The sequence below is a fragment of the Callithrix jacchus genome, chromosome 5 (assembly GCF_049354715.1).
Source record: "Callithrix jacchus isolate 240 chromosome 5, calJac240_pri, whole genome shotgun sequence".
Taxonomy (NCBI): domain Eukaryota; kingdom Metazoa; phylum Chordata; class Mammalia; order Primates; family Cebidae; genus Callithrix; species Callithrix jacchus.
Window position 1 is genome coordinate 101510377 of NC_133506.1, and position 20874 is coordinate 101531250.

The 20874-nt window shown below is 39.5% G+C and overlaps 1 protein-coding gene across 6 annotated transcripts in view; it reads left to right on the forward strand.

Annotated features, from left to right (window-relative positions):
* MYO1D (myosin ID) overlaps nucleotides 1-20874 on the forward strand; it is a 386402-nt gene that overhangs the window by 278711 nt on the left and 86817 nt on the right. Inside the window, exon 22 of one of the 6 annotated variants that reach the window (XM_008997100.5) lies at nucleotides 1525-1730. The exons of the other annotated variants lie outside the window; for them this stretch is intronic. Coding sequence (XP_008995348.1) covers nucleotides 1525-1615 — 91 coding nt within the window. The 3' untranslated portion in view covers nucleotides 1616-1730. Of the gene's footprint in view, nucleotides 1-1524; nucleotides 1731-20874 lie in introns of those variants that run through there. 6 annotated transcript variants of the gene reach the window in all.

Genomic DNA, 20874 nt, shown 5'->3' on the forward strand with positions numbered 1-20874 from the left:
TGCTAATATTTAGTTACAGCAAAGTATGGAGAATTAAAGGAATTTTAATTTGTTACTCTTAATTTGGATACCAGTACTAATGAATGCAATAGTTTTTGCCGGGAAATTGAAGTATTTTATCTCTATCTGGGTGCTAATCTAGCAAATTCTAATCTATTAAGTGCCTTCTACAAGTGACAGAAATATGTGAATCTGGCCATAGATTTCATCACTTGCTTTCTTTTCCTTGCTAGCATATGCATGCTGAGGCACATTTCTAGGTATATACCTTCTATCTTTAATGTATGTAAGAATTTTTAATTTCTTTAAAATTTATCAATGTAAAGAGAAGACTGTCAAGGTGCTAGGATTATTTTGGTGGTCTTTTTTTTTTTTTTTTTTTTTTTAATTCTTGATGATCCTGTCTGATGAATTAAGAGTGAAGTGGAAATGAGAGAGCAAATCTTTCCTCCCAGCCCCCAGAAAATTCAGGCTTGAAATTTTGACTTAGAGTTATAGTCATCAACTTACTATTGACTTTTTGAGAAAAGGTTAATTTGATTTTTTTTTTAGCTGTTTTTTTTTTATTGTCAATCGTATCTTTGGCATGACATTGAAATTCACATTGTATTTTATAAGCATAATGTTGTGGCATATAATCTTATTTGTCCCTGAGTTAATTATGGAAATCCAAAGGTGACAGGGAATTAACTTCAGAACAATTCTTCATCTTCCAGATAATTTCCCTAAAGTACATTCTGAAATGTTTTCTTGTCAGCAGTTGGGAGGAAAGGGCTTAAAACTTCCCAAGGCTGAGGAAAGAACCAGCTAAGAGGACCAGAGGGAACAGTGCCCAGCCTCACAAAGAGCCGGGAGTAGTTTCTGATCTAACATGGCAGACTACAGAGCTTTATCATTCACAGGATACTTGGGTAGAGTACTCAGAAGGGTTTTGCCTCAGTAGGGGGGAATAATTGGCCTAGAATAAATGCTGCTCTGGTGCCACCTAATAAATCTGAAAAGAAAGACCCAAAAGGATCACGCTGCTTCCAAGTAACTTAGTTACATCCTAAACCAAAGCTCATGAATATTTATAAAAATACAAAAATATCCATACCCAACAGGTAAAATTCATGATGTCTGACATCCAGTCAAAGATTACAGGCATGAAATAGGCAGGAAAATATAGTCCATTATGAGGAGGTAATCATCCCATTGAAACCAACCCAAAACAGCCAAAAATACTAGAATTAGCAGATACAGACATTGTAAATCATTATAACTAGATTTCAGATGTTTATAAATTAACTAGAGATCTGGAAGGTATAAGAAAATGACCCAAATCAAACTTCTGAATAAAAAATACACTGATGTTTGAAATGTTTCATGATTTAAAAAGAAAACACAAAAAGACAAAGCTTCTTCTCGAATAAATTTTTCCTCATCACCATGAGCTGAAGCCAGACCTTTCCTGGCATTTCTTTCACATGAATCTTGAAAGAAATTCAACTAAGTATAAATTAATCTCTCTTTCACTTCCTGCAGTCTTTATTCAACCTGGACCCATTATTTCTGCCTCGCCAAGTACACACCCACAAATTGGATGTTTGCTAAAACATTTGAAGGCAATCTTTAATAAAGTACAGGCATACCTCATCTTCTTGTTCTTTGCCTTATTATACTTCACAGATATTGTGATTTTTACAAATCGAAGGTTTCTGGCAACCCTGCGTTGAACAAGTCTATTAGCGCCATTTTTCCAACAGCATATATTAATTTTCTGTCTCTGTGTCACATTTTGATAATTCTCATAATATTTCAAAACTTTCTGTTGTTATTATCTGCTATGGTGGTCTTTGATCAGTGATCTTCGTTATTATTGTAATCATTTCAGGGCATCACAAACTGCACCCATGTAAGGCAACAGACTTAATTGATCCATGTTGTGTTCATTCTGACTGTTCCACTGACCATCTATTCCCCATCATCTCTCTTCCTCTTTTGGGCTCCCTTATTCCCTGCGATACAACAAGATTGAAATTAGGTCAGTTAATAATCCTACAATAGCTTCTAAATGTTCAAGTGAATGGGAGAGTTGCACATCTCTCAATTTAAATTAAAACCTAGAAATGGGTCAGGTATGATTGCTCATGCCTATAATCCCAGTACTTTGCCAGGTTAAAGCGGGAGGATTGTTTGAGGCCAGGAGTTCCAGACCGTGGTCTGCACAACATAGCGAGACTCCATCTCTACAAAAAAATTTGAAAATTAGTCAAGTGTGGTGGCATACACCTGTAGTCCCAGCTACTTAAGAGGCTGAGTTCAAGGCTTCAGTGAGCCATGATTGTACCACTGCACTCTAACCTAGGTGACAGAGCAAGACCCTGTCTCAAAAAAAAAAAAGGAAAGAAAGAAAGAAAAGAAAAAGAGAAAACTAGAAATTATTAAGTTTAGTGAGCAAGGCAGAGTTGAAAGCTGAGAATAGGCTGAAAGCTGGGCCTCTTAAGTTAAACAGCCCAGTTATGAATGCAAAGGAAACAGAAATTCTTAGGAAATTAAAAGGGCTAATTTAGTGAATACATGAATGAAAAAAAATGGTGAAACAGTCTTATTGCTGATATGGAGAAAGTTTGGGTGGTCTGGATAAAAGATCAAACTAGCCAAACATTCCCTTAAACCAAAGCCTAATGCAGAGCAAGGCTCTAAACTCTCTTCAGTTCTTTGAAGGCTGAGAGGGGTGAGGAAGCTGCAGAAGAAAAGTTGGAAGCTAACAGAGGGTGGTTCATGAGGATTAAGAAAAGAAGGCATCTCCATAACGTAGAAGTGAAAGGCGAAGTAGCAAGTGATGATGGAGAAGCTGTGGCAAGTTATTCAGAAGATCCAGCTAAGATAATTGATTAAGGTGACTACACTAAACAACAGATTTTCAGTGTGGACAAAATAGTCTTACACTGGAAGAAGATGCCCTCTAGGACTTTCATAGCTAGAGAGGAGAAGGTCAATGCCTAGCTTCAAAGGACAGGCTGACTCTTTCATTAGGACTAATGCAGCTGGTGACTTTTAAGTTGAAGCCAGTACTCACTGACTGTTCCAAAAATCCCAGGGCTCTTAAAATTACACAAAATCTACTCTGCCTGTGCTCTCTAAATGAAACACAAGGCCCGCATGACAGCACATCTGTTTATGGCATAGTTTGCTAAATAGTTTAAGCCCACTGTTGAGACCTGCTGCTCAGAAAAAAAAAAAAAAGATTTCTTTCAAAACATCACTACTCACTGACAATGCATCTAGTTATCCAAGAGCACTGATGGAAATGTGCAAGGTGATTAATGTTGTTCCCATGCCTGCCAACACAACACCTATTGTGCAGCCCATGGATAAAGGAATAATTTCAACTTTTAAGCCAGTTGTTTAAGAAATACATTTAATAGCCAGGCACAGTGGCTCATGCCTGTAATCCCAGCACTTTGGGAGGCTGAGGTAGGCTGATCACCTGAGTTCAGGAGTTCAAAACCAGCCTGGCCAACATGACGAAACCCCATCTCTACTAAAAATACAAAAATTAGCCCAGTGTGATGGTGCACATCCATGATCCCAGCTACTTGGGAGGCTGAGATAGGAGAATCGCTTGAACCCAGGAGGCAGAGGTTGCAGTGAGCCAAGATTGCACCACTGCATTCCATGTTGGTCAATAGAGCAAGATTCTGTCTCAAATAAACAAAAAGAAAAAGAAAAAAAAACATTTCATGAGGCCACAGCTGCCATAAATAGTGATTCCTCTGATGGATCTGGGCAAAGTAAAGAAAACCTTCTGGAAAGGATTCACCATTCTAGATGCCACTAAGAACATTTGTGATTCATGGGAGGTCAAAATAGCAACACTAACAGAAGTTTGGAAAAAGTTGATTCCAACTCTCATGGATGACTTTGAGGAGTTCAAGACTTCATTGGAAGAAGTTATTGCAGATGTAGTAGAAATAGCAAGAGAACTTGAATTGGAAGTAGAGCCTAAAGATGTGACTGAATAGCTATAATCTCATGATAAAACTCAAATGGATGAGGAGTAGCTTTTATGTAAGAGCAAAGAAAGTGGTTTCTTAAGATGGAATCTACACCTGATGAAGATGCTCTTAACATTGAAATGATAACAAGGCATCTAAATTATTATATAAACTTCATTGACAAAGCACTGACAGGATTTGAGAGGATTGACTCCAATTTTGAAAGACATCCTATTATGGGTAAAATGCTCTCAAGCATCCTCACATGCTATAGAGAAATCTTTCATGAAAGCAAGAGTCAATCAATGTGGCAAACTTCATGGTTATCTTATTTAAAGAAATTGCCACAGCCGCGCCAGCCATCAGCAACCACCACCCTGATCAGTGAGCAGTCAAGACAAGACCCTCCAACAGCAAAAAAGGTTACAACTCATTGAAGACTTGGATGATCATTAGCATTTTTAGCATTTTTTGTTCTTCTTTAGTATCTGCTTAATTAAAGGAGCATTCTCAGTGGATTTAACTGAACACTTGACCAACTTCTCTATTACAGTTTGCTTATGTTCTTTTTAACTCACTTTCATTATTATTATTTTTAATTCAAGTATATACAGTATTTAGACATGATGCTATTGCACACTTAATAGACTACAGTGTACTAAGTAATGTAATGTAAAGTAATGTAAGCATAACTGTTATGTGCCCTGGCAAACCAAAAAAAAATGGTGTGACTTGCTTTATTGTGACATTCACTTTATTGCAGTGGTCTGCAGCTGAACCCAATATGTCTCCAGGTTATACTTGTACATTCCAAAAGGTGACACAAAGAATATATAACAACCAGTATGGCTCAAGCACAGACCAGTCAGAACAGACACCATCCAGAAACGCCTGATACCAGCAAGTCCACGCTGTATTCCACAAATCAAAAATACCACCATGGGGTGGGGAGACCCAAAGTCAAATACATTTAGGATATGCTAATGAAGTCAAATGCATTTCTTTTATTTCTTTTTTGAAATAGAGTCTTGCTGTGTTACCCAGGCTGGAGTACAGTTGTGTAGTCTCAGCCCACTGCAACCTCTGCCTCGTGGGTTCAAGCAATTCTCGTGCCTCAGCCTCCTGAGTATCTAGAATTACAGGCGTGTCCCACCACACTCAGCTAATTTTGGTGTTTTTAGTAGAGATGGGATTTGGCCATGTTGGCCAGGCTGATCTCAAGCAATCTACCTGCCCTGGCCCCACGAAAATTCTGGGATTACAAGCATGAGCCACCATGCCCGGCCCTAACAGGTTTCTTTACTGCAGTACTTCTGAGAGTCATTAATATGCATTTGTTCATTTTAAATGCAACCAATGCAAGAATAATAGAATTCTATATATTGATATAAAACCATTTCCAAATAAGTAGGAAATAAGGGCAAAGTACAGAATGGTACTTTGGTGTGTGTACAGTACAAATGGTGTGTGTTCTGTACCACCATTTGTGTAAAGAAGTTGAAACAAGAGATTAAAATTTTTTTAAATTTTGAGACAGAGTCTCGCTCTGTCACCCACGCTGGAGTGCAGTGGTACCATCTCAACTCACTGCAACCTCCGCCCTCCCGGGTTCAAGCAATTCTCCTCCCTCAGCCTCCCAAGTAGCTGGGACTACAGGCACCCACCACTACACCCGGCTAATTTTTGTATTTTTAGTATGGACAGGGTTTCACCATTTTCACCAGGCTGGTCTCAAACTCCTGACATCAGGTGATCCACCCACCTTGGCCTCCCAAAGTGCTGGGATTACAGGTACCTGGCAAGAAGTTGAACCAAAAGTTATCCATATCTATTACTAGATAACTATAAGCAGATATAGCTCTATCCATATAGGTAGATAGACATATAGATATCTCCTTACAGCTTTTTTTTTTTTACAAAAATAGTGATATGCTACACATACCATCTGTACTTTGCCATTTTCCCCTACTAAACAATGTATAGATATAGGTACAGATAGATATGTATACACACATATGATTATGTATAATATAGACTATATCTGGAAAGGTATTTAGGAAATGTATGTGTTTGAGAGAACTAAGACACTTCAGTACAGGGAGAAAGAGGTAGGAGGAAGATTTATTTTTCATAGTAAACCTTCTGTGACCAATATATGTGTTACCGATCTAAAATTTTTTCATTTTAATAATAAATGGCAGCTAGTTTTTAAGCATACGTGGCTCTGAATTCATTATTATTTTCCTTTCCTGCATAGAAAAGTAGAAAAGAACAAAAGAACTGTCCAAGTGAACAATCTCTCACAGCATTTCAATATCTTGAAACAATTCCAAGTGTAGCCTCTTGGAATATTATCTTCTATATGGTCTTGTATATATCACATGTGCCTAAGGTGAGGTTTCTTTTTTTGTGGTTGTAATGCCAGTGGTTTACAGAGGTTATGAGTGTGGGTGTCTTTTGGTTTGCGTTTCATTCTCAGCAGCAGCTACCTGCTGGTCCTGAGCTTTTCTGCCCACTACTAAACAGATGGTCTTACATTGGCTGACCTAACTATGAAGTCACAAGAAACTCTGCAGTATTAAGCTGTCAAAGGACCCATCTGCCCTAAGCAGCTGTCCAGGCATTTGCCTGTCTGGATGCTGGAAACCTCAGTATAACTCCAATTCCAAGCATTTAAATTTCTTATTTTTCCTGTTCTCTTTCTGTGGTTGAAAGCCAGAAATCAGTGCCATCTGCTTCTTGTTCTTCTTTAATATCTGCTTAATTAAAGAAGCACTGTTACCGGATTTAACTGAACATTCAACCGGCTTCTCAGTTGTAGTTTGTGTATATTCTTTTTAACTCACACTTAGAGCCATGGGGAGACTCATACTGATAAGCAGGCTATCAATTGGTGGCTGCACATTGCTGTCACTGTGAGGCAGTACAGGTGAGGGGCCAGGGAAGGTGAGGCCTCATGACCAGAGGTGAAGGAAGCAAAGGATGGGGCCACCTCCCAAAGGTCTCAGCGCCTGGCAGTCTCTGCCCAGCACGGCTGCTGCTCACGCCTGCTGCTGCTCCTGCGGTGAGGCCCCTGCTCCTCCCCCACAACCCTAAATGCCCATTGGCCCTTGATCTTTGTTCCCAGACTGCCCTCTTTGAATGCCTGGCCACTCATTTTAATAGTTTATATTCCATAAGCAAAATAAAGGTAGTTGGAAATCATGTCGATTGCCAGCTGTGGAGGACTGGTTGATAAATTTTGGTCCATCAAATTTAGGATATTTGAGCTATTTACAATGATAATTATTGAAGGCACCTGATTTATGGGGGCCAGAAAAGGGAGTGGCCACAATTCACTCTCCTCTGACTTCTGATAGAGATACACTTGAAAACACAGAAAGCAATGCCACCTTTCCACAGTACTGGAAACTAGAAATATGACTCAATCCTGGACCTGCTGAGAGGGGCATCCTTCACCCCTGCTCATATGTTGCCTCACCAGGTCTTCCCTGACCATCCTATGGAGAATAGCAATTCAGCCTGTCCCCATACTGCACTTAATATTTACACATGGCTGTCAGCTCCACCTGCTATGCTGTATCTTTACCTGTGTATTGTATGTATTCCAACTGGAATATAAGCTTCATGTGAGCAGAGACTTTATTTATATTGTTCACTGCTGTTTCCCTAATGCCCAGAACAGTGCCTGGCATGCAGAAGATTCCCTGTAAATAACAGTTGAATACCCATTGTTAAACAGAGAAATGCTGACTGATAGGTCCCACTCACAGTAGAGTACTTCTAGCACTTCCTACTGATAGGTGCACCTTGCCCACCAGGAGATGGTAACTCAGTCCTCCTCCTGTATGAAAGAAAGGAAAAATTCTTCTAATAGTTTCCTTCCCTTTATAAATATCTCTTTCCTTTTTGAAAGTTATTTTTCTTATTGACACAATGATTATACATATTTATGGTGTACAGTGATATTTTGATACCTGTATGCAAGGTATAATGATCAAATCAAGGTAATTAGCATCTCTATCACCTCAGATATTTGTCATTTCTTTTTGTTAGGAACATTGAAAACCCTCTCTTCTAGCTATTTGAAAATATGCAATAAATTGTTAATTGTGACCAATTATAGATAGAATTACAGATGCAGGATTCTGTAGTCACCCTACAGTGCTAGAGAACACTGGAACTCATTTCTCCTATCTAGCTGTAATTTTGTATCTGTTAACCAACCTCTGGCTATCCCTGCCACTTGCCAGCCCTCGCACCACTATATGAGTGTCTGTTTTCTTGAATGATTCCAGGATTACAGCTCTAAGCAATGTAATGCCTGTGGGACAGAAGGGAGGGGGCATTTCAAGATATTAAATCAGCAACTAAAAGGGCTGTGTGCTGGAAGAGCCGTGGGCATGTTGTATGCTGGGGGCTGCAGCTTTCCATTCACTTTTCTTTAGCCACTACAGAACTGGAGATAATTTCAGACTCTCCTTATCAGTGAGCTGATGAGGAAGCAGGATATAGGAATTCCTACTCAGATCAGCAGTTTCATAATAAGTAGAAGACTCTGAAACCACAACTAGAGTCTGTGCACACAAGCCAGCTCTCCAGCTTAAAAAGTGAGAAATGGGTAGGCTAGAAGAAGGAGCCCCAAAAAATCCATATGCCCCTTTATGTAAGAACACCAGAACTGAATAGATGTCTCCTTAGTTGGGGTGCCTATAAAGGAAGATATTAACAGTAAGAGAGATATTGATATTATAAGACTTAAAAGAAAAAGCCAATTTCTGAAAATTTATATTATAGAAACCATCTGCTTATACTCTGAATAAAATTCAAGAAAGCATCAATTCTACATAAACAGGCCCAAGATTACATGGCAGACTGAGATGAAGGGGGTGCTGGCTGAGAAACAAACAAAAGTGTTCAATTATTTGAATGAAGTGAGGAAAGATATTTTAAAATGTAAATCAACATTAAAATCTGAAAATGGCACAGTTGATATTGCAGAAAATAGAATTGATATGAAAGAAAAGTTTGAAGTCTCAATGTGCAGAATCTACTGTTGGCAGCAACATTTTATCTTTCTTAGCAATACACAAAATAAGGGTGCTCTTACAGCAAAGGAATCTTATATTCAGTAAAATACGGTAATTTAAAATATACCAAAAGAAAATATGTATGTACTGAATGCACTTTTTCTGAAGCTCCAGAGACCCTACTTTGTTACCATGATGACCTTTTTTAATTTCAAGAATATTTTATATATATATATATGTATATATATATGTAACTCTCCAGCTTAAAAACTGAGAAATGATTTTGGCTACAAACAAATGGCTGTAAGAAAGAGCCACAAAGAGTCCATATGCCCCTTTATGTAAGAATACCGGGACTGAATAGATGTCTCCTTTTAATATATGTAACTCTTAATATCTGTAACTCTCCTTTTTTTTTTTTTTTTTTTTGAGACAGAGTCTTGCTCTGTCACCCAGGCTGGACCGTAGTGGCACAATCTCAGCTAACCACAACTTGCGCCTCCCAGGTTCAAGCAATTCTCCTGCCTCAGCCTCCTGAGTAGCTGAATTACAGGTGTGAGCCACCACACCCAGATAATTTTTGTATTTTTAGTACAGACGGGGTTTTACCATGTTGGTCAGGCTGATCTCGAACTCCTGACCTTGTGTTCTGCCCACTTCGGCTTCCCAAAGTCCTGAGATTACAAGACTGAGCCACCACACCTGGCCATAACTCTCCTTTTATATATGACTGTGTATATAGTTAATCCTTGAAATTAAAATAATATGTATGAAACATACAGACCTGGGAGTGGAATGAGATTCTCTTACAAAGGAATAAAAATTAGCATCGCCTCCATCTTCTGTGCTGCAGCAGTAACTGCCAGATGCCAGGAGCAGCATCTTTAGTCTTCTGAGGAGAAAAGGCTAGAAAGCAACAATTATACGCCAACCAAGTTGTCATTTGTGTTTAGCAGACAAACGAGCTTCAGAAAGCATGCTACTGGGGCTCTTTGGAAGAAGAACAGCTATGATCTGGGACTCAGATGCTGTCACAATCTCCATCTCTCATCTTCACATCTCTTGTCTTGCCAGCTTCACTCTCCAGCAGTGGTGTCTTCCACATGGCTGGAAATGTCTGCAAATAACTCTATATCTGCTTTTCCAGCCTTGTCACCAGTGGGAAATTAAAGGAATAATCTTAGAGCTATTGTCCTAAAACCCCAGGAAAATGTTTCTACCGACTCAATAACTATGGCCAGAATAATGATTGTCATGGCATAGGTAAGACGCCTACCCCAGTGACAGTAACTTTGGCCAGAGAAGTGGTATCTTCCATGAACTTGGAAGTCTCCAATAAAACCTGGGGAAGAGCATGTTTTGGAAGAGAGTGAGGCAGAGTGGGGCGTGAGTGATTAGGAACGAGGTGTGTGTGGGGCCAAACTTTCCGGAAAGAAGCAGAAGGGACACAATACTGGGCAAGAAAAACAAATGGTATCACATTGTTTTTAATTGTGAAAACATAGAAACCATATAAAAGTTCATCAAAATAAACATGGTTAAACATGTAATGATATTTCCATACAATTAAGTAGCATGCCACCATGAAAAAGACCATGACAGTCTTTCTGTTATCAGGTCTCCTTAAAGTATGGGCTGCATCTGCATTAGAATCACCTGAAGATGTTTCTTCAAAAGGCAGCTCCCCTGGCCCCATCGCAGGCCCTCTAAATCAGACTTTCCCTGAACCTACATTCTTAGTAAGTTACCCAGGTGATCCCTATGCTCAGGCTTGACAGCCACTGGTTCCATGAACTTACACAGAAAATAACCTGAATGAGCACATCATGTTTTGATATGGCCAAATTGCTGAAGCCATTGCAATGAAAGTAGATTTTTTGTTGTTGTTGTTTTAAATGAAATCCCCAAAGATTCGTGTTTTAAAATTGCTGACAAGTAAAGTGCAGAAGAAACATCCCCTACTGCCCCAGTGAAGAAAGGTGGGTTGGAAAGAGGGCTGAGGCTCAGAGAAAAGGGGTAAACAAGGAATGGAGAGTAGAAATGAGTGGAAGATTACAGAGAAATCACACAGAACCCAGATCCTGTTTACCACATCCACTTGTCCTAGAAAGAGCCGCCAGCCATTCTAAGCAATGGTTTTTAATTACCCTAAGAAGTTCGCAGTGAGGACCCACCTGCACTTCCAGGTAGGAAACCCCACCTGCAAAGAGCAGGCTTCCACATAATGAACTTAACCTATTTATATATACTCAGACCCACCTGCTATACACAAAGGAGTACAGAGAGAAATCTTAAAAGGTTTTCAGTGTGACTAAGCTGGGACAAAAATCAAACAGTGTTCAAGTGTAACAGCTGTTGTGTACTGTGAGCAATCTACTGACTTTCCATCTCGCTCTGTGCACAGTGCTGCCTGCACTGAGAAGCAGCTGCCCTTGGGCAAAGCTCCCCGAAAGGACAAGCAGGGGCACAGTCATGCTCAGCTTTACCTGCTTTAATGATGGGAGATTTTCTGGGGATTTTTGTGCAGATCAAAGATTCTTATTTGCTTTGTGACGTGTCCATCATTGCTTTTTATGTTAAAAGAGTGAATTCAAAAATACTGGAAAACTGATCTTTTCAGCATTTCCATTGATTATTGTGCCTTTAGAGTAATCATATCACTTTTTAAAGGCCACAGCTCTAAACTTTACAATGTATGTTAAAACAGAGATCTTCCTGTGAGGTATTCATGAATTCACCAAATGATTAGTGAATAATACCCTGGTTTGTGCTATCTGTTGGAATTTTTTTCTAAATTGAATGTCAGATATAACTCTAAGGCGATTTTTAAAAAGCTTTCTCAATGTGTTTATTTCATGTCTTAGCAGCTATATTGGAATCAGGAGTTTATATAAGCATAATATACTCAGTGAAGTGTTTTATCTGCAACAAACACTGTTCTATTTTTATACCACATTCAGCATGCATTCACTAGGCTCCCACCACTGGTCAGGCTACATGTGGTAGGAGGGATACCACGGAGGACCATGCAGTCCTTTCTAGTCCTTTCTCTTTCAACTGCTCTTAATCCCATGAAAAGACAGCATGTACATTATACCGCCGGGTATGTACCATAATAAACCATGAATAAAAGGCTGCGGAAGCACCGGGGATAAACCAGCCCCCTTTGCCTACCAGAGTCAGGAGATCCCTGGTAGAGCAAATGGATAAAAGGCTGCGGAAGCACCGGGAATAAACCAGCCCCCTTTGCCTACCAGAGTCAGGAGATCCCTGGTAGAGCAAATGATCACCCAGTTGGTTCTTCAAGTCTAGCTGAAGGTTACCAGCTGGGGGATGAGGTGAGATTTTCCCTAGAGAAGGGAGCAGAATATGCAAAAACTTGGTGGAGCTGGTACATTTGGAAAATTGGGTGATCTCAGGGGACCAGAAGGGCTGTAGCAAGAAATGAGACTGGAAAAATAAGTAGAAGCTTTTAAAAGCCCATGACAATGAATTTGAACTTTATCATATAAGTAATGGGGAGAAATAAGTATTAAAATATAAAACTGCACAACAAGACAAAGCCTGATGACACAGATACCACCTAGCCCGGACATGCTCAAGAATGCAAAATAACTGTTCACTTAAGGGAAGTGGGAACTTGAGGAACACCAGTTGATATGTTATACATTTGTGGATCCCACAGGCCAAAAAGAGTTAATTGAACAAAGAAAGAGCTAGCAAGATAGGAGTTACAAAGACAGGCATTAAATCTCAGTAATAAAACCAGAAATCAAAAATCCTCATGGAGTAAAAACTGTAACAAAATTCTTTAGCTTTTGTAGCTTCCCTGAAATTTGTTATTTTGCCACCCCTATAGTAATTAGCAATAAAAATCCCTAAAATGAGAAGGACCTACATTTATACCTTTAGGTATGTGGAAATTAAAGAAGCTTCCTCCTGTTCTATAGCCATTTGTAGGTAGAGAAGATTCTCAAGGGACAATGTGAATGATGGAAATGTTAAATTGGAGAGGAGGCAGGCTTGGGTGTGGGGCATTTATTGTCTGGTCTGTCCAGCAACCCCTTCTGGGACCTTCCTCTCCCCTGTCACACTTTTGCATAGTCCAATGAGAGGCAGCACATCCTTACATCGCCCTACTCCCTGGCAAGAGCTGAGCAGGCCGCAGGTGGTGTCTGACCCAACCTGGACCACTTTCCCCATCCTCAAGATTTTGGATCTCTGGATCAGAGAAGACTTATAATTCATTGCCTCTCCTATGCATGAAGTTTGGGAGCTGTGGCTCAACATGTTTCCAAAGGTGAAGATGCTGGTTCAGTAAGAGAGAACAGCATAGAGCATAACGAACCCACAGGGAGCAGCAGGACTTGAGGTGAAGCAGGACCTGACACATCCAAGCCCCAGGTCTGCTTCCCCAAGAGGCCGGCCACCTTGTGGTCATCAGACTGTATGCCCTTTGTTGATTTTTTGTGACCTGAAGCAGGCCAACTTGTCAAAAATGTGTTCATGGTTGACACTATTGTAGTACTGTACACTTGGAAATTGTTAGGAGGGTGAATTTTCTCTTGGGGGGGCTATGGGGTGCCACAGGTTGTGGTTTTTTTTTCTTTTTTTGAGACAAAGTCTTGCTCTGTCACCCATACTGGAGCGCAGTGGTGCAATCTCGGCTCACTGCAACTTCCACCTCCCAGGTTCAAACAATTCTCCTGCCTCAGCCTCCCAGGTAGCTGGGACTACAGGTGTCCACCACCACACCCAGCTAATTTTTTTAGTAGAGATGCAGTTTCACCATGTTGGCCAGGCTGGTCTTGATCTCCTGGTCTCAAGAGAGCCACCCATCTTGGCCTCCCAAAGTGCTGGGATTACAGGCTGAGCCACCACTCCCAATCTTTGCCACAGTTTTTTAAATGGATTTTAAAAATTAGTTCACCAAAAGTCAGTTTACCCAGTACCAGTTCATGGAATTTATAAAAATTTGTGAAGTTACCAAAAACTAGTCTTGAAGAAGATCCTTGAATATGTCCCTTCTAACAGCTTTTTATTATATGTTCAGGGTGAAAAAAACTAAGGCTCTTGGGTTGGGTTAGTTTTTTTTACTAAGTGGAGCAGAAAAATGGACTTCACTCGGGTCTATAGGTACGCTGTTTGCAGTTTATTTTGAATGACCAGAGAAGGACATCCTTCTGTCAGATGCTTGCAAAGAACTAGCAGTATGTGTGTCTTCTGTCAGGCATCATGCTCTTGAAGGAGGTCCTCCCAGATAGCAGTGTTAGCGTTTGACTGTCAGAAACAAGCAACCTACATTTCAGCTCATGCAAATCCACATTTTTCCTAGAAGGTAGCTCTATACACTTTCAAGCCAGCAACTGTCAAAATCCACAGATTTTAGCACTTCCCATGGGGATTTTAGCTTATCCTAAATTTTGAAATCCTCTTTGTTATTTTCCATTTGATATTCAGCTTTCTTCTATCAAATTTGCCAGATGACTAATTCATCTAATTTATCAAATTTATAGATTTACCAAAAATGTGTTTCTTTTGACTCTTTATAAGTATACAATCAGCTAGGTGAGATGGCAATTAATAGCTTTTGAGGATTTCTAGAAAGTTCTAATTGATTTTTCATTTTGTTTATATAACAACAGTTTCTGGCCCTGCTGCTGCAGCTGGAAGTAGCTGGAACAGAGGAGAGAGGGGAAGAAAGGAGAGTCTGTGCCCAGTGCATCTGGGCTGCCAATCCCACAGGGAAGGGAGGCTGAAGAGAAGAGGGAGCAGAGGGAGGGGCCCAAGAAGGGGTAAGCTGAAGGGCAGGAGAGAGGCTGACAGCCCAAGAACCCCAAGTATTCACAGCCCCCATAGGCCCTGCTAATTCATCCAGCAAAAAATGGATAAACAAAACTCAGTCTTGTTAAATATGCAAATTTGGTAAATTTGGCAAACTAATCATTCAGCAGATGACCTTTGGTGAATTTACCATTTGGCAAGTGACTCTTTTTTTTTTTTTTTTGAGATGGAGTTTCGCTCTTGTCATCCAGGCTGAAGTGCAGTGGCACGATCTTGGCTCACTGCAACCTCCACCTCCCGGGTTCAAGCAATTTTCCTGCCTCAACCTCCCGAGTAGCTGGGATTACAGGCACCCACTACCATGCCTGGCTAATTTTTATATTTTTAGTAGAGACGGGGTTTCACCATGTTGACCAGGCTAGTCTCGAACTCCTGACATCAAGTGATTCACCCACCTCAGCCTCCCAAAGTGCTGGGATTACAGGTGTGAGCCACTACTCCCTCCCTGGCAAGTTACTTTTTAATCAGTGAATTGTCCTAGTGCCTAACAACTTCTCCTTTTTGCTTAAGCCATTATGAATTGGGTTTCTCTCACTTGCATCCAAGAGAGTACTAACTTAATGAGTCCTGGAAAAACTGGTAACAAAAATGAGAGAGGAGTACTGCTTGTTGTTCCAAGAGTAGGACAGTCATCACTGTTTAGAGAAAATGGTATCATTTATTAAAGGAACTTGTTTTCATCATACCCATCAAGAAATAAGTTTTTGAAACTAAGAACAAGCATTAAGAGGGAATTTAAAGCCCAACTAGGAAAAGAGGACTGCTGAATGCTTTATTCATTCAGACCTCCACACCAGATGACTCACATCCTGAGACACTGGAAAGCATCTTGATATGAACCCCCATTCACTCTCAGAAATCTTTGAGCAGTAATGGAGAGTGGAAAAGGGCCAGGAAACTGAAGGCAGGTAAACGTTTTCCTTGTTGTGCAAATGTGAACACAGATGCAAAAATTATAGTTATTGTTGAACCTAACATAAGTTTTCAGGACAATTCTAAAATAAATTGTTATAATTTATATGTACTTAAAGAAAAAAAGCAACAAAAGAAAGCATAAGTTCAATGAGAAGAAATTGGGTAAAACTAACACAATTTTCCCTAAACAGTGACTTTAATGAAGACATACTTACAAATTTCCATATAAGAAAAACCCAGCGAGGATAACTTACATTTTGATAACAGGTTAGGATTCAAAGTACCTTGACAGGCTAAAATAATGAGAAGAAACCACATAAATGTAAAATTCTGCCTCTGGGTTCAGAATGTCATTTACACACCTAGGGAGTAGGAAAGCCTCTGGGCCCATTCTGTCTCTAAGATGCTAGAATCTGTGATTCTTTCAGTCATACGCAGCACTGGAATGGAAATGAGAAACTTACCACTGGAGAAGAGAGGCAGAGATTGTTCTTTCAGATTAATTTCCTCCCCTGAATTTTCAGAGAATCAGGGACATAGTATGTTCTAGAGCTTAGAACAAGGACAAAGGCTCAGGAAATGAATTCATATGGTGTGCTCAAGTGTTTCTCTGAGGCATGCATTCCTTACCAGACCCTCTGCAAATCCAGGCTTCTCTAGGGGAAACGTTTGTTCTATTGAATTCAAAGACCATCCTCTAGCCGTTCTTAAAAAGGTAATAGCAATTGCTTCCATTAGCTTCTCTTTGACATGTAGAGAAATTATTCCAAGCCTCCTTTTCTTCAATATTTGAAACCAAAAGAAATAGCTAACATGATATTTATGGTCAAAAAAATGTTTTTTGCACTTAATATTGTCTTATTTTTGGTCTTTTTAACTGTCTCAAAAATTATGGAATGTTGAATTTCCTATAATTGTTATGTATTATTGTATAACCAGAAAAAATCAGTTAGACTGCCCTTTCTTTTTTTTTTTTTTTTTTTTTTTTGACGGATTTTTGCTCTGTTACCCAGACTGGAATTCAGTGGCACTATCTCAGCTCACTGCAACCTCCACCTCCCAGGTTCAAGCGATTCCCCTGCCTTAGCCTCCTGAGTAGCTGGGATTACAGGCGCCCACCACCACATCCAGCTAATTTTTGTATTTTTCGGAGTGACGGGATTTCACCATGTTGGCCAGGCTGGTCTCAAACTCATGATGTCAGGTGATCCGCCTGCCTTGGCCTCTGAAAGTGCTGGGATTACAGGTGTCAGCCACCGAGCCAGGCCAGACTGCCCTTTCTTGCAGCAACAAAGCAACTAGTAGCCAGTAAATTCGCATAAAATTTTCATAGTGGAAAAAGTAAGCTCAATCCATGCAACCATCGCTGGTAAGACAGAATCATTACTAAATGAAGCAAAGAGTTACATCTGGTCTTAGGAAGAAAGATACCAGGCCTAGAATATCATTTAAAAAATGAAAAGAATCTGAGGGCATAAGAAGAAAAGAAATTTAGATATAAAGAGGAAAAGGAAAGCAGCCTTACAGTACCGGATGATTCAGAGAACTCCTTGTCAGAAAAAAGGAAAAAAAAATGAGAGAACAATTGTTAAAGAATATTATATTTCTTGCTAACCAAGACAAATGAAAACAATCCAAGCCCAGCCTAGCTAAATTATGCCATCACAGTTAGTAACTTTTCACATCTGAGAGTTCTTTAGTGCATGGAAATTCTTGACCTTCTCTGCTTGGCGTATGCTTTGAATTAACAGACCTATTAGGAATGACTATTTGACAGGAAACAGACAAAGTGGCTTCTACTTCTAACTTTGCCATCAGCTAACTATATAGGGCTTTGAACAAACCAACATTTTTTGTCCCATAGTTTATCAAAAGGCAGCTCCAAATTTGTTTATTCCTTTAAAATACATATTTCTTTTTACAAGATGAAAAAAGTTCTGGGCCAGGTGCCATGGCTCATGTCTGTAATCCCAACACTTCGATAGGCTGAGGCAGGAGGATTGGGAGTTTGAGACCAGGCTGAGCAACATGGCAAGACTCTGTCTCTTCAAAAAAATTAAAAATTAGCAGGGCGTGGTGGCACGCAGTTGGAGTAGTATCAGCTACTCCAGCTCCAAAGGCCGAGGGAGGAGGATTGCTTGAGGCCAGGAGGTCAAGGCTGCAGTGAGCTATTCCAGCCTGGATGACAGTGTGAGACCCTGGCTCAAAAAAAAAAAGAGTTGTGAAGATATATTTCACAAGAATGGCAGTGGAAATATACTATTACTATTGAACTGTATACTTAAAAATAGTTAAGATGGTAGAAGAATAACATAAAAGTCATTGTTGGTTGGCCAGCATCATAGAAACCAGAATAATATGTTTCTTGAGGTTCAGTCACATGTCAGACATTTTAGGCGCAAGGATACAAAGACCAACCTCCTACCATAGGTTATTGTCTTATCAAGGAAACAAATGTGTAACATAGAATAAGTTTGTAGAAGTTATAAAGAAAGTGTTTTAAAGCACAGAGGTAAGAGTACATCTTTAGACAGAAGTGAGATTTGGGGGAAATGTCATCACAAATAGGTAGTATTTGTTCTGGATACTAGAACAAAGGAGGTTTCTGAAAAGTAGGACACAGCTGGACATGGTGGCTCACACCTATAATCCCAGCACTTTGGAAGGCTGAGGCTGGAGGATCACTTGAGCCCAGGAGTCCAAGGCCATCCCAGAACTGCCACAGATGTTAGAAATCACCAATAAAGACATTAAAATAATTATTATAACTGTGTTTTAACAAAAAGTTATGATGTACAGGATATCAAAAAAGGCCCAAATCAGCCAGGCACATGGCATATGCCTATAATCCAGACACTTTGGGAGGCTGGGGTGGGCAGATCACCTGAGCCCAAAAGGTCGAGGCTGCAGTGAGCCATGATTGAGCCTGGGTAACAGATCAAGACCTTGCCTCAAAAAAAAAAGAACAACAAAGAAAAGACCCAAATCAACCTTCTAGAAGTGAAAACTATGATGTCTAATATTAAACTACAGTAGCTGAGAGTAATAGCACATTAGACATTATAGAAGTAAAAATTAGTGAATTTAAAGATATAGCAATAGAAACTATCCAAAATGAAGCACAAACAAAAGATAAATTTCCAAAAAATGAACTAAATCATCAGTGAACTATGGGACAACTTCAAGTGACCTAATATGTAAAGGAGTGGTAAGTGAAGTCCCGAAGGAAGAAGGAGGACAGAAAAAAGTACTTGAAAAAGCAACAGCTGAAATTTTTCCAAATTTGATGAAAACTATATAAACACTCAGATCCAAGAAGTTCAGTGAACTCTAGGCACAAAAAAAAAGTCATACAAAAAACTACATTAAGGTATTTCACAATCAAATTGCTCAAAGCCATTGATAAACATTGCCAGAGGAAAACGACACATTATATACAGAGGAATAAGGATAAGATGACAGCAGATTTCTCATTGGAAACAATGCAAGCAAGAAAGCAGTAGAGAAACATCTTTTAAGTACTGAAGGAAAAACTCCTCTACCTACAATTTCATACCAAGCAAAAATAGCTTTCCAAAACAAAGGTGAATTAAAAGACTTTTCAGACACACTAAAGATGAAACAATTCATTCCTAGAAGACTCACAGTATGAGAGAAGTTAAAGTCCTTCAGAAAGAATAAAAATATTCCACATGGAAATATAGATCTCCAAAAACGAAGGAAGGGCACTAGAAATAATAGCTACATAGGCAAATTTATAAGATTCTTTCCTTGTTGTTTAAATCTTTTTAAAAAACAAGTTGTCTGTTTTAAAAAATAATAGTAAGAGTAATGTGGGTCAATTCATGAAGAAAACGTAGGAAACCTAAATATATATGCCCCAAAAGAATTTCAAAATGTATAAAGCAAAAACTAACAACAAGGAAAAATGGACGGATCTATAATTGTATTTGGAAATTTCAATTCTTCTATCTCCATAATTGATAGAAAAAGTCAACAGAAAATCAGTAAGTATACAGAAAACATGAACACTATCAGCTGAATTGAACTAGTTACCATTTATAAAACATTCTGCCTAACAGCATCAGAATACACATTCTTTTCAAGTGCCTATTTGCCAGAATAGACCATATTCTGGGTCATGTCACCGTTACAGTAAATATTATATAAAAGGATTCAAGATCTCTGAAACAAAATTAGAAATCAGTAGCAAAAAGATCTCTGGAAAAATTTGTAAATAATTGGGAGCCAAATAACATACTCCAAAGTAACTTATAGGTCAAAGGGGAAATAAGAGACATTAGTATTTTGAACTTTATGAAAACAATAAGATTTTAAAATTCATTTAATGCTGCTGAAGCAGTACTTGCAATACTTACATGGAAATATGTAGAACAATAAAATGCTTTTCTTTTAAAATGCATAGATTTTAAAAGAAAAGTCTCAAATCAGTGCCCTCAGCTTTTATGTCAAGAAAGTAGAAAAAGTCGGGCATGGTGGCTCATGCCTGAAATCCCAGCACTTTGGGCGGCTGAGCCAGGTGGATTGCTTGAGTCCCAAGAGTAGGAGATCAGCCTGGGCCACAAGGTGAAACCCCATCTCTACTAAAAAAAAAAATTACAAAAAATCAGCTGGGTGTGGTAGCTCATGCCTGTAATCCCAACACTTTGGGAGGAGGCCAAGGTGGGTGGATCACCTGTCCAGGACAGGTCAGAAGTTCAAGACCAGCCTGACCAACATGATGAAACCCCATCTCTACTAAAAATACAAAAATTAGGTTGGGCGCAGTGGTTCACACCTGTAATCCCAGCTCTTTGGGAGGCCAAGGAGGGTGGATCACCTGAGGTCAGGAGTTTGAGACCAAGCCTGGCTAACATGGTAAAATCCCATTTCTACTAAAAATACAAAAAAATTGGCTGGATGTGTTGGCACATTCCTACAATCCCAGCTACTAGGGAGGATGAGGCAGGAGAATCACTTGAACCTGGGAGATGGAGGTTGCAGTGAGCTGAAATTGTGCCATTGTACCCCAGCTTGGGCAACAAGAGTGAAACTCCATCTCAAAAAAAAAAAAATACAAGAATTAGCTGGATGTGGTGGTGCAC